The 13,991-nt window shown below is 44.4% G+C and overlaps 1 protein-coding gene across 6 annotated transcripts in view; it reads right to left on the reverse strand.

Annotated features, from left to right (window-relative positions):
- Positions 1-13,991, reverse strand: part of GRAMD4 (GRAM domain containing 4) — a 52,702-nt gene that overhangs the window by 10,898 nt on the left and 27,813 nt on the right. For 3 of the 6 annotated variants that reach the window (XM_085853218.1, XM_085853221.1, XM_085853219.1), the window contains 4 exons: positions 13,722-13,879; positions 13,442-13,589; positions 2,743-2,836; positions 2,463-2,544 (listed from right to left, as the gene is read on the reverse strand). In XM_085853218.1, coding sequence (XP_085709344.1) covers positions 2,463-2,544; positions 2,743-2,836; positions 13,442-13,589; positions 13,722-13,879 — 482 coding nt within the window. Of the gene's footprint in view, positions 1-2,462; positions 2,545-2,737; positions 2,872-3,329; positions 3,450-13,441; positions 13,590-13,721; positions 13,880-13,991 lie in introns of those variants that run through there. The other 3 variants (XR_015050925.1, XM_085853222.1, XM_085853223.1) reach the window with 3 other exon arrangements.

A 13,991-nucleotide genomic window follows, 5' to 3' on the forward strand; every position in this document is an offset into this window, starting at 1 on the left:
CTCCAACAGCCTGATCTCAGATCATCAATTTAGTTTCAGACCAGCTCACTGCAACTTAGACATGCTGCTTCTACTCACCCAATGGATGGAGGCCCTCAATGTCAGACATGAGATCAGGGTCATCACTCTCAACACATCTCGAGTTTTCAATACAGTCTGGCATCCTGCCTTGTTCTCTAATCTCTCTGCCAAAGCATCCAAGGCCATCTTCACACATGGCTTACCCACTTCCTCTGCTCTTGTTTCCAAAGTGTGACTCTCAACGGAATCCTTTAATCTGCTCTACCTGTTAAGGCTGGAGAGCACCAAGACAGTGTTCAAGGCCCAGTCCTATTCTTATATCTTCATCAACAATCTCTCTGACTCTGTGGAAAAACCCTCTTTATCAATTTGCTGAGGACTCCACCCTTTGCTGTGACAGCCCACATCCTTCTGACAGACAAGCAGCAACCTCCTGAGACCTTGACAAAAATCACAAGCTGGTCAAACACTTGGAATATGGCTTTCAATCCTGACAAATCTCACTCTCTCACTAGCTTTCTCCAAAAGGACCATCTGGCAAACCCTTCTCGATCTACTTTCTTTACAATCCTTTTAAGGCGGTTCAGTCACTGCAACTCCTGGGTCTCACTATCAGCCATGGTCTTTCTTGGGCAAAACACATTTCAAAGTTGGCCTCCAAAGTCAGTTGCCAACTGGGCTTCCTCCGTTGTACAGTCCTTCTTTGGCACACTTGAACTCCTACCAACTGACAAGACCTTCATCCACAACTTGATGGAGAACTGCTCTCCCCTCTGGGCTGGCTCCCCTGCTTCACATCTTGCTCAGCTTGACACCATGGAATTCAATGCCTTCAAGAACATTGAAATATCCCATGATGAAGTTGAGTCTATGGGCCTATTACTTCGCCATCACAGACAGGTCAGTGGTTTGCCTGTCTTCTACCACCTATTTTCTGGTCTTGAACCCGCTGCTCTTTCTATACGTTGTCCCCCCACGTTCCTGCAGGGTGCACGCGGTCCAGCATCAACCCCCTTGTGGTGAAACTACTTAAATCCAGAATCACTGCTCACCTCCACTCATTTGTTCCCCACTGTGGAATCAACTTCCATATTCTCTTTAATATCATTCTCTCCAGGTCTTCAATAATCCTGTCCACCACCATCTTCGATCATCCCTCTACCAATCAAATTCATGATCTTTGCTATCACCTCTTAAATTCCCCCCAACCCACCCCCCCCAAGCCCATTTACTTCCAGATTGAAAGTTTTTTTTCTTCCTGAAAGTTTGCTTCAGTATCCATCTCATCCAAGGCCAGATTCACCTTTTGTGGGCCTGGCACCAAACAAGTTTGTGGGCCCCATTTGAGGAACCATTGCAAAAGACATATTGACACAGAAGTAGTCTTTAACACAGCACACAGTTGTATATAAGTTTGTTTTTGTTTTTTTTTTACAATATTTACAAGATTAAGTTACAGATGGAGGTGGCTGCCATTAGCCTTGGGGTAGCAGCAATGGTAGCCCTAGGGCAGAAGGACATCGGAGTATCAATTACACACTCATCAGCAGGAGTTGAAGGCGCAGTTACTTCATTCGGAACAGAAGCACCGTAACTGAAGTAGTTGCTGATACAAGGCAGTTTTGCTTCATTTTCCTTATCTACTTTAAGCCTGCATTGCTTAATTCCTTCCTTCCATGTGATGTAAGTGCTGCTTCATCAGGATGAAGATTACTGCACTGCAGTTGATGAAAAAACATTTGAGCGGCACTCATCATTTGTGTTAAGAATTATCTAGTTGTCCTCTCAACTAACTATAACTCTCCCACTCCACATGTGGTACTCAAACTGGAACGTCAGCGATTAAGTGTGGACTGTGATGATGTCACGCACCAGGAAGTGGTAGTATGTCTTTTTTTTAAGTAGTATTAAGTTATATGCACATTCTTTTTTGAAATGCATCATGGTGTGTGCACTTAAAATAAATAAATAAATCTATCGCTCTGGGCCCTTCTACGCCTGGTGTTGGCATAATGGTTAGGGTGGCGAGCTTTGGATCCTAGGGTGCCGAGTTCAAATCCCGTTCAACTGTTGAATTAATACCAGGTGGGGTTAACTCGGCCTGTCATCCTTCCGAGGTCGGCAAAATGAGTGCCAGCTTGCTGGTATCCTGTGTCAGAGTAGCGACCCGTCCAGTATTGTTCCAAATAGCCAAGGAGACTGCTTCGGCAGCACAGATATGGTCCCAATGGATGGATGTATGAAACACAAACATTTAGGCCAAATGGTTGCTTCTTTCATCACATGGTACATCTTCAAAGCAACTACGTCATTCTTTGTGCCCTTATTAAAACCCCGACCCACTCATTTCCCCCAATGGACCACATTCCCACTGGGGAAATAAATAAATAAACCAACAGCAAAACATTTGCCACAACAAGGCAATCAGCACAGACACTTACTTTTTGAATCTCAGTGATGCCCTGCAGAGGAATCACCTTGTTCTTTTTGGATGGGCCAGACTTGCTTTCAAAGCAAATAAAGCTGCGCAGGTGAAGGAAGATTGCAAAAAGGGAATGAAATGAAGGGTGGGAGGAGGTGGGAAAGAGGTGCAAGGAAATATGTGTGGTGCAGTATTACCACATGACTTGTGGAGACAGGCCGAGCTGTAAAACTACAGTGGAAGTTGTGCCTGATGGCTTGTAGAAATTTTTTTTTCAAGCGTGTGTCAATAGCTCTTACTTGTCAGTAACATACAGTAGGCCATTGCGGATGTAATCCGTGGAGATTTTCTTGTCTCTGTTAATGAGGCAGCAACGCCATCCGTTTTCGCATGCTGCAACGTCACGCGATGCCACACATCACCGTGCACTGCAACATCACGCAATGCATCAACACAAACAGCCACTTCTCAAAGTGTGCTGAAACAGCACACCGTACATTGCCACGTGACGACGACAATGTTGCAGCCGGTGCCAGAGCATCAAGGTACGTAATCGTGGGCACCATCAATCTCACACATTACATCACCCGACGAGGCAACATGACATCTCAAATCAGCACCTCTTGCAATGTTACACCACACCTCAGATCAGCAAGTACTGCAGCTTTACTGCAGAGAGTCACACATCATTGCACAGCAAGATTATGAAAGCATATGCAGTACTTGCAATGATGCTACCTTAAAGTGGACAAAAATCCGAATTTTGCAATCATCCTTTGTGCTAAAAGTAGATGGGTAGTAATGGTGGATGCATGATCAGGGGTTCATGAGGTGGTAAAACTTAATCTGTTGCTATTATATTGACGCATGCACCGAGTGTGCGCACCTTATCCTCATCCGCCCTTGTACACATGGGGCACAGGCCTGCGATAGCCGCACAGTGATAGTTCGACTTTGAAACCATGCACGGGAAAAAAGGGAAATCCCACGCTTCCTCTTTTCCTCGCTGTCCGACGGCAGGAAGAGAAAAAGTCCCCACGCCAGTCATTCTAATAAGAAAGTGATAATAATATAAACTAGCAAATAATATTTACACTTTGTATCCCATAGATAGGCCGGATCTGCATTTGGACCTGAACCAAAATCTAATCGGCTTTTTCTTGTCAACTACCCAAATCATACACCAGATTTTATCACAACTCGTCCACAATTTTTTGAAATATGCTGTATATCGTTTTTGGCCTCATCTCTCAATGGTGAAGAATCACTTTAGGAGTTAAAAAAAAATTTCTCATATCCGCATCCGAATCTTCACCAAAATTGAATCAATTCTTCCTTGTCACACACCCAACGTGTCCACCAAGTGTCGTCCGAATCTATCCATAACTGTTTGTCTGTATGTCTGTCTGTGAGCACGATATCTCAGACAAACATAGACAGAGACAGAAAGACAGGGGGTTAAAACAACTTCCATAAACCTTCGGTGGCAGTGATAACGAGAAAGTAGAATTTGACACTAATGCATCAATCGATATGTCTCCGCCCATGTTAGATATGATCTCAATTAAAGATTGTATGAGAGAGAAGAGAGAGAGAGAGAGAGAGAGAGAGAGAGAGAGAGAGAGAGAGAGAGAGAGAGAGAGAGAGAGAGAGAGAGAGAGAGAGAGAGAGAGAGAGAGAGAGAGAGAGAGAGAGAGAGAGAGAGAGAGAGAGAGAGAGAGAGAGAGAGAGAGAGATTTAGAGAGAGAGAGAGATATTTAGAGAGAGAGAGATTTAGAGAGAGAGAGAGAGATTTAGAGAGAGAGAGAGATTTAGAGAGAGAGAGAGATTTAGAGAGAGAGAGAGATTTAGAGAGAGAGAGAGAGAGAGATTTAGAGAGAGAGAGATTTAGAGAGAGATTTAGAGAGAGAGAGAGATTTAGAGAGATTTAGAGAGAGAGAGAGAGAGATTTAGAGAGAGAGAGAGAGATTTAGAGAGAGAGAGAGAGATTTAGAGAGAGAGAGAGATTTAGAGAGAGAGAGAGAGATTTAGAGAGAGAGATTTAGAGAGGGAGAGAGAGATTTAGAGAGAGAGAGAGAGAGATTTAGAGAGAGAGAGAGAGAGATTTAGAGAGAGAGAGAGAGAGAGATTTAGAGAGAGAGAGAGATTTAGAGAGAGAGAGAGATTTAGAGAGAGAGAGAGATTTAGAGAGAGAGAGAGAGATTTAGAGAGAGAGAGATTTAGAGAGAGATTTAGAGAGAGATTTAGAGAGAGAGAGAGATTTAGAGAGAGATTTAGAGAGAGATTTAGAGAGAGAGAGAGAGAGAGAGAGAGAGGTTTAGAGAGAGCGAGAGGTTGAGAGAGAGGGGTTTAGAGAGAGCGGTTTAGAGAGAGAGAGAGAGAGAGAGAGAGAGAGAGAGAGAGAGAGAGAGAGAGAGAGAGAGAGAGAGAGAGAGAGAGAGAGAGAGAGAGAGAGAGAGAGAGAGAGAGAGAGAGAGAGAGAGAGAGAGAGAGAGAGAGAGAGAGAGAGAGAGAGAGGGGTTTAGAGAGAGAGAGAGAGAGAGAGAGAGAGAGGGGTTTAGAGAGAGAGAGAGAGAGAGGGGTTTAGAGAGAGAGAGAGAGAGAGAGAGAGAGAGAGAGAGAGAGAGAGAGAGAGAGAGAGAGAGAGAGAGAGAGAGAGAGAGAGAGAGAGAGAGAGAGAGAGAGAGAGAGAGAGAGAGAGAGAGAGAGAGAGAGAGAGAGAGAGAGAGAGAGAGAGAGAGAGAGAGAGGGTTTAGAGAGAGAGAGAGAGAGAGAGAGAGAGAGAGAGAGAGAGAGAGAGAGAGAGAGAGAGAGAGAGAGAGAGAGAGAGAGAGAGAGAGAGAGAGAGAGAGAGAGAGAGGGGTTTAGAGAGAGAGAGAGAGAGAGAGAGTTTAGAGAGAGAGAGAGAGAGAGAGAGAGGTTTAGAGAGAGAGAGAGAGAGAGAGAGAGAGAGAGAGAGAGAGAGAGAGAGAGAGAGAGAGAGAGAGAGAGAGAGAGAGAGAGAGAGAGAGAGAGAGAGATTTAGAGAGAGTGATTTAGAGAGAGGTTTAGAGAGTGAGGTTTAGACAGAGCGGGAGAGAGAGAGGTTTAGAGAGAGAGAGAGAGAGAGAGGTTTAGAGAGAGAGAGAGAGAGAGAGAGGTTTAGAGAGAGAGAGAGAGAGAGGTTTAGAGAGAGAGGTTTAGAGAGAGGTTTAGAGAGAGAGGTTGAGAGAGAGAGGTTCAGAGAGAGAGGTTTAGAGAGAGAGGTTTAGAGAGAGAGGTTCAGAGAGAGCGAGAGAGAGAGGTTTAGAGAGAGCGAGAGAGAGAGGTTTAGAGAGAGCGAGAGAGAGAGGTTTAGAGAGAGCGAGAGAGAGAGGTTTAGGGAGAGCGAGAGAGAGGTTTAGGGAGAGCGAGAGAGAGGTTTAGGGAGAGCGAGAGAGAGGTTTAGGGAGAGCGAGAGAGAGGTTTAGGGAGAGCGAGAGAGAGGTTTAGGGAGAGCGAGAGAGAGGTTTAGGGAGAGCGAGAGAGAGGTTTAGGGAGAGCGAGAGAGAGGTTTAGGGAGAGCGAGAGAGAGGTTTAGGGAGAGCGAGAGAGAGGTTTAGGGAGAGCGAGAGAGAGGTTTAGGGAGAGCGAGAGAGAGGTTTAGGGAGAGCGAGAGAGAGGTTTAGGGAGAGCGAGAGAGAGGTTTAGGGAGAGCGAGAGAGAGGTTTAGGGAGAGCGAGAGAGAGGTTTAGGGAGAGCGAGAGAGAGGTTTAGGGAGAGCGAGAGAGAGGTTTAGGGAGAGCGAGAGAGAGGTTTAGGGAGAGCGAGAGAGAGGTTTAGGGAGAGCGAGAGAGAGGTTTAGGGAGAGCGAGAGAGAGGTTTAGGGAGAAGCGAGAGAGAGGTTTAGGGAGAGCGAGAGAGAGGTTTAGGGAGAGCGAGAGAGAGGTTTAGGGAGAGCGAGAGAGAGGTTTAGGGAGAGCGAGAGAGAGGTTTAGGGAGAGCGAGAGAGAGGTTTAGGGAGAGCGAGAGAGAGGTTTAGGGAGGGCGAGAGAGAGGTTTAGGGAGAGCGAGAGAGAGGTTTAGGGAGAGTGAGAGAGAGGTTTAGGGAGAGCGAGAGAGGTTTAGGGAGAGCGAGAGAGAGGTTTAGGGAGAGCGAGAGAGAGGTTTAGGGAGAGCGAGAGAGAGGTTTAGGGAGAGCGAGAGAGAGGTTTAGGGGGAGCGAGAGAGGTTTAGGGAGAGCGAGAGAGAGGTTTAGGGAGAGCGAGAGAGAGGTTTAGGGAGAGCGAGAGAGAGGTTTAGGGAGAGCGAGAGAGAGGTTTAGGGAGAGCGAGAGAGAGGTTTAGGGAGAGCGAGAGAGAGGTTTAGGGAGAGCGAGAGAGAGGTTTAGGGAGAGCGAGAGAGAGGTTTAGGGAGAGCGAGAGAGAGGTTTAGGGAGAGCGAGAGAGAGAGGTTTAGGGAGAGCGAGAGAGAGAGGTTTAGGGAGAGCGAGAGAGAGAGGTTTAGGGAGAGCGAGAGAGAGAGGTTTAGGGAGAGCGAGAGAGAGAGGTTTAGGGAGAGCGAGAGAGAGAGGTTTAGGGAGAGCGAGAGAGAGAGGTTTAGGGAGAGCGAGAGAGAGAAGTTTAGGGAGAGCGAGAGAGAGAGGTTTAGGGAGAGCGAGAGAGAGGTTTAGAGAGCGCGAGAGAGAGAGAGGTTTAGAGGGAGCGAGAGAGAGGTTTAGAGAGAGCGAGAGAGAGAGAGAGGTTTAGAGAAAGAGAGAGAAAGAGAGAGAAGTAGAAGAGAGGCAACATCGGATGCTTCAAATCTAACTCGTTTGGTCTGCAAAATTATTTTCAAACGACACATTTCATCGGGCACACATGATCTTTGACCTGTTCAACCTTAAAAAGGAATCAGTTAATCTTTGTTACAGTCCATGCATGTGTCAAGTATGGTTGAAATCTCTTGAATGGTTCACAAGTTTTTGCAGTAACACAGATTTTAATTTTAAAAGGCCATTTCACTTCGGTGTTTGACCTTTTGAACCCAAAATGTGATTGGTTAATCTTCCGATTACACTCCATAGTTATGCCAAGTTTGATCAAAATCCCTTTAGTGGTTCACGTTATCACGGTAATGAATATCTGTTACTCTCAGCTAAATGTCACATGACCTTTGACTTCAAAATCTAATCATTTCATCTTTGTGTCAAAATATACTTTTTGAGATATCGTGCTACATTTAATTTTTGGCCCAATCTCTTTAATGGTGAGAAATCACTTTTAAAGTTCTAGTAGTCGGATCCAGATCCGGATCTTCACCAAAATCGAATCAGTTTGTCCTCGTCACACAACGAACCTGTCCACAAAATTTCATCCAGATCCGTCCACAACTTTTTGAGATATCCTGCACACAGACAAACAAACAAGAAAAAGACCGTGCAGAGCACGACACTTGTAGTGTCGCAGCATAGCAAACCTCTTGTGCATTTTGTGATACAAGCACCAAATTTGGCACAAATGTACATTAATATGTTGCGAACATTTTCAGATATTGGACCACTTGAAATTCTCTCTTTATGTCCGCCATATTGGATTTCAAAATGGCCTCCACTTGAAATCTACATTTGCTATTATCTCTGGACGTAATGCAGCTATTGACTTGATTCTGGTATCTAAATGTATGTTTTTGGGGGCAAGGAATCCAATGGTACCATTTTCAACTTAATATTATCTATCACAGTCTGTTATATAATTTTATTTGGAAATTATCTAGGCAAATATTGGATTCAACACAATACTTTGAAAAGAATGTCTTAGTTCTGTAAATGTCTTAGGTATAATACTGACATGCGACATGGTGTAGTATTTGAGGCTAGGTGTACTGGTATCTGAGGCTAGGTATATACCGGTACTGAAGATATGTGGACATAAACAGTGTCATGTTAACAAGTTCAGCATTGCCACAAGTACATGTATGTTGTTGACTCATCGTCATGTGCAGTCCCCTTCACACACACACAGAGGGCTGTGCACTGAAGGGCAGCCTTTTTGCACTTGCAGCGCCTCACACACCCTTTCTTGCACTTGCAAGAAACCAACTCAATGCAGCTGTGAGCTGCCTCAGTTAGCCTGGTCCAGTAAGGTGTGTACTATCCTTCTCCAGTCCTTGACCAACCCCAGTTGGTTGGTGGAGGGAGCTCTGGTGCTGGCAGCAGTATCTGACCCCACACATGTCCACCTTGATACACTGCCCTCTTGACATGTTCCTCCAGAGCTGCCTTCGTTTGAGGGATGAGCTGCACATTGTTCTTCCTTGCGAAGAGGTTCCTCCTGGCCTTGTCAATGTCTGTGCATTTGCTGGTTTGATCATACAACAGGATCACGAACCTCTCGATGATGCGCATTGCATCATCTGGTATGTCACGAGGTGCAGAGGACAGCAGCAGCAGCGCCTCAGTGAGTTCTGGCAGTACCGTCCAGACTGCCTACGCAGTCTTCTTGCCATGTCTATGAAAACTAGACACAGTGTCGCATCCAGTTAGAGCGTGGAACATTGGCAGTGCATGAGCCTTCTCTCGTCCCAATCCAGCTGCTATTTCGTGTGCTGCTAGGTATCGGAAACTCTGGCCTGTTCCGAATGCCAGCCACAGCTTGTCTTCTGGTTGCAACTCCTGTGCCAGGGACACTGCCAGCACCACAACATCGGTGTCTACAGTCCGGATGAGTATTGCATGGTGTCCATGCTGGACTGCGTGAGATGCATGCAGCAACATCCAACTGTCAGCTTCTTCATGGTTACATGGAGCGAGTGAGGTCAGATCTGGCAGTTGTGGCTTGCTGAGCACTGCCTCTCCATCAGTAATGATGAGTTGCTTGTCCTCCTGGTCAAACCATTCCATGAGAGCTGCTGAGAGGAACCTGAACAGCTCGGTCTTGTTGGTGTCCACTCGTAGGAAGTTCTGCCAGTTTCCTGGTATGGCTGCGGCAGCCACCACACGTCTCCGCACACCTTGTCCCCGCTTTGCACGTGTACTACCTTTCAGTGAATCAGCAAGGTAAGTATCCCAGCCCAGATCCAGGCGTGACACTGTTTGCAGCTTCGTGGACATATATGGGATGAAGATCTGTTGTGCATACTCTTCAAAGGTCTTTGATGCAGCCGGCTTCAGCATCTGGACGATAGCTGCTCCATCAAGCACAATACAGGTCGTGACAGGAGTCTCTGTCTTTGCGTCGGAGACTTCTTCCAAGCATGTGAGGAGATCACTCTTGGTACCAGTGCAGAGGCTTCCACCATCAGACAATGCAGGAGGACATGCCTGATTCTCATGACAAAATAACTCCTCAAGGTTTCCATCCCTCGTCTGGCAGCCAATGTACAGGCATGCAAAGAGTTCACGGTCATTCTTGATGGAGGCGAGCTGTTGCTGACCTATGCTCTGGCTTCTTGGAGTGGAAGTGCTGAACACCTTCAGTTTGTTACGAGGAATGGGTGCGTCCACTGCCTTTGTTCTGTCCAACAGACACTTTCTGGTGAAAGCCTCGAACTGCTCTTGGCCAATCCTCTTGGCATTCATCACGGTCTCCACAGCTATCTCCACAGCAGACATAAAGAGAGAATTTCAAGTGGCCCAATATCTGAAAATGTTCGCAATATATTAATGTACATTTGTGCCAGATTTGGTGCTTGTATCACAAGATGCACAATTCTTTTGAATATTTGGGCTAAGCCACCCCACTATTGCAAAATCCACTCCCCCGCCCCCCCCCCACCTCTCCAAAGGTTGCCATGGATACATGAAATTGTCCATTTCATTAAGATTAAAATTGACAATCTTAATCAAAGTTCAGGTCAATCGGATGAAAAAAAATTAAGAAAATGCTGCTTAATTTTCAGGTTAATCAGATGAAAATTGACGATTTTTCAGATAAAATTTGATGATTTTAGAAGTTTGGCCCAGAGTTGACCTCAAAAATAGTTAGTTTCCTAATTCGGTGACAATATTCAAATCTTGTTCAAATTTCAAGTCAATTGGATGAAAAAAGACGATTTCAGAAATTTGATCTCAAGATGACCTTTGACCTTTGACCTCAAAATCAATGGACTTCTCAGTTGAGACTACCTCTACAACTTGGTAAAGTTTCATGACGATCGGTTTAGAATTGTGACCTGTCAGAATTGTGACAAACAGACAGACAGACAGACACAGAACAACAATCGACTGACCAATATTCTTGAAAAATCTTCGATTTTGCAAGTAATAAACAAACAGAGGGGTGAAAACATAACCTCCTTCACCTTTGGTGGCAGAGGTAAAAAGACAGGGGGTTAAAACAAAAAGACAGGGGGGTTAAACCTGGCATTGTTGATCGAGGTCTCGGTTCCCAATGACTTCAAAGTAAATGCAACATAAATTAGGAAAATGACCAAATACCAGGATCTAAAAAATGAGGTCAAGAGGAAGTGGAAATTGAAGAAAGCTTTAATTGTACCAGTGATCGTTGGAGACACAGGAATGATGAAGAAAACCCTTACTGAGCACTTCAAAATAATTCCTGGGAATATCACCACAAATGAGCTACAAGTGCAGGCTGTCAGAGGTTCAGTGAAGATTTTGAAAAGAGCCCTTGGAATGAGGCTATGAAAACGAAACTTCACAGTTTGGTTCATGAATCACGATCGTTTAACAAAAAAAATAGGAGGTTGAGATTTTGAGTTCTGGGAGAACTCCCTCCCACCTCCTGAAACCTGTAAATGGAGATAACAACCAATAAGATGTCCTTTCAGACCATTTATTTATGTAAAAGTCCCCGATATATTTTCCCTACATCCCTGGACTCTCTTTCTCTCTTTCTCTTAACCTCTCAACTTCTACCTCCTCTAATACTGACTCAACCGACAAGAAACCAGCACTAACCTCTGCAAACCCTCAATTGAGATCAACAACCATCAACTTCATCCACAAGTTACAGATCTGGCTTTGGGGATAAATGGGCATAGTTTATAATACTGCAAGTCCTTGCTTAACATTGTAGTTACATGCTTGAAAAGTGCGACTTTAACCAAATCCAATTTCCCCATAATAATGAATGTAAATAGGAGGGTTAGGTTCCAGGGGAATTTGGTTTATTGCCAGACAAAAGGCATTGTATACATGTACAGTAAACTTTAAAATACAGTGCAGTATTTTTTTATTAAACAAACAATGTCATACTGTACTTAACAATGATTGTGAATGATGAGTGGTGGAGCCAGAGGATGGAAGGGGGTGGATCGTCCTTATACTTTGGGTCGCAACATGGTGTATTTAAGGCTTATACTGTACGTACTCTGGGTAGGTTTATTCAGTGGTATTTACGGTATGGCTTATGTTCTAGTTTTATTAAAATCGGGAAAACCATTAGTTTGGTGACTAAATTAGAGGTTTTAAGGTGTTTTGATGCAGACGAGCATGCGGTAGTTATTTAGTGCATACAATGTGATAACGGAATGTTGCACGACATTAAAAGGAATATGTTCTCCAATAGATCAGCAAAGTAATAACGAAAATATGTTCACTGGGACGATGTTAAGCAAGGACTTACTGTAGTTATTTCACAGGACATGTTAGCATATGTGTGATGTAATTAATGCAATTCATGACGCAGTGTCCAGACCTTAACCAAAATCTAATCACCTTGTTCTTGTCACCTACCCAACTCATCCACCAAGTTTTATCATAATCTGTCCACAACCTTTTGAAATATCATGGTATGTTTTGTTTTTGGGCCCATCTCTCATTGGTAAAGAATCAGTAAGGAAATTAAAACGTTCTCGGATCCGGATCGTCACCAAAATCGAATCAATGTCATTGTCGCACACCCAACCTGTCCAGCAAATTTCGGCCGAATCTGTCCTCAACCTTTTTGATATATCATAGTCACAGATAAACAGACAGACAGGGGTGAAAACATTCCCTCCATCCACCATAAGTGGTGTAGGTAAAAGGAGAACAAACAAGTCAATGTATGTCGTTTTAACACCTCCCCACGACCATGCACCATGCCTTCAAACATTATTTTCATGCCTTGATCAATGAGGTGGCATGTTTTACTACTGGCACTGCCAGAACCAATGATATGACACCTTGCAGTGTGCCAATGGTGGCGTGCCCTCTGGGGTCCTTGTGATGGCTGGCACTGTGCTGGACACCTTGTAATCAGAGCGCAGGGGGCTTTATTGGCCCAAACATGAACCAATAAATCCAAATGCACTCTCAGTACCTTGCCTGTTTTTTCTCTCTCTTAAAGAGGACACGTACAAAACGACAATCTCCTATCTGATACCAATGTCAACGAAACCATCCCTCACAGCATACAGAAGAACAGGACAACTTCATCCTAACAGGTTCCTGGTTACAAAAATGTTTGAACCTGCATGAACTTAATATGCTACCCAATCCGTACCTATTCCAATGCAACAACATGTGTGTATATATAGATATATACTAGTGGGGTATGCTAACACTTGTGTAAGCATATGAACCATGCTTCCCCATTGTCTCGGGTCACTCACCCGCATTTATTTTTTCATTTATTTATATTTTCATTTACGGACGCTTTCTAATCGTTCTCTGATTTTTCCCGGTGTACAGACTTCGATTGTCCATTGGCACACAAAATTACCGTGCTTCTCCATTGTCTAGGGTGGATCACCTGCATTTTTTTCATTTTCATTTACGGATGTTGTCCGATGATTCTGAGATTTCTCCCATTGTATCGGCTTCAAAGTCCATCGGCAAGCAAAATTTTAGCTTTCTACGTCACCCAGAAGGTACCAATCTTTAATATCAGTCAGTGAGTCAGTGGTTAAATATATATATATATATATATATATATATATATATATATATATATATATATATATATATATATATATATGACCTTTGGCACAGTGCTGCATTGCTGTACAAGTACCACAGAACCACAGCAGCATGACAAAGCTGGGTGATATAAAAGAACCGTGGTGTACACACTTCAAGGGGCAGGTGACTGAGGACAAAGAAAGTCATCTGCAAACCTGGCAATGGTTTCTCAGTTTCAGGCAAACTGAATGTTTCATGAAAGCTGGCTTTACGTGATAGAGAAACTGAGCCAATGGCATCATCTCCTCTGTCAGACCCACCCAGTACAGGGGAACTCCCACTGCGTGCCATTGGCCCCATATTCTGTGGTGAAGGTACAGTGAGACAATGTGCACATAAGTGAGAGGGTGGGGAGGGAGCATGGAATATGAAGCAGATACATCTCATGTGAAAAAAATTGGTAAAAGACTGAGGATCTAAAGCAGGGCTGGTTACCCGACGAGATGAGTTGAGACCCGGTGGCCTCTCTCTAAGCTGCTGGTTTGTAGGTAGTAAATTCCAAAGGCGATGTGCGGTGTCATAACGGAGGTGTACTCGAGGAAACCGGTTGAACACGGGAGCAACAACAAAGAACCGAAAGGCTATGATGAGGCCTGGAAGCATGACAATGAGAGAATATTACAGGCACATGTTAGTGGTACATGAGAGGTGGAGAGGACACACACTGATGGGGATGTAAAGCATGAAAAAGCATATCAAGGCATT

This window comes from Eptatretus burgeri, chromosome 13 (genome assembly GCF_056783735.1).
Source record: "Eptatretus burgeri isolate ZD-2024b chromosome 13, Ebu_testis_v1, whole genome shotgun sequence".
In the NCBI taxonomy this organism is placed as follows: domain Eukaryota; kingdom Metazoa; phylum Chordata; class Myxini; order Myxiniformes; family Myxinidae; genus Eptatretus; species Eptatretus burgeri.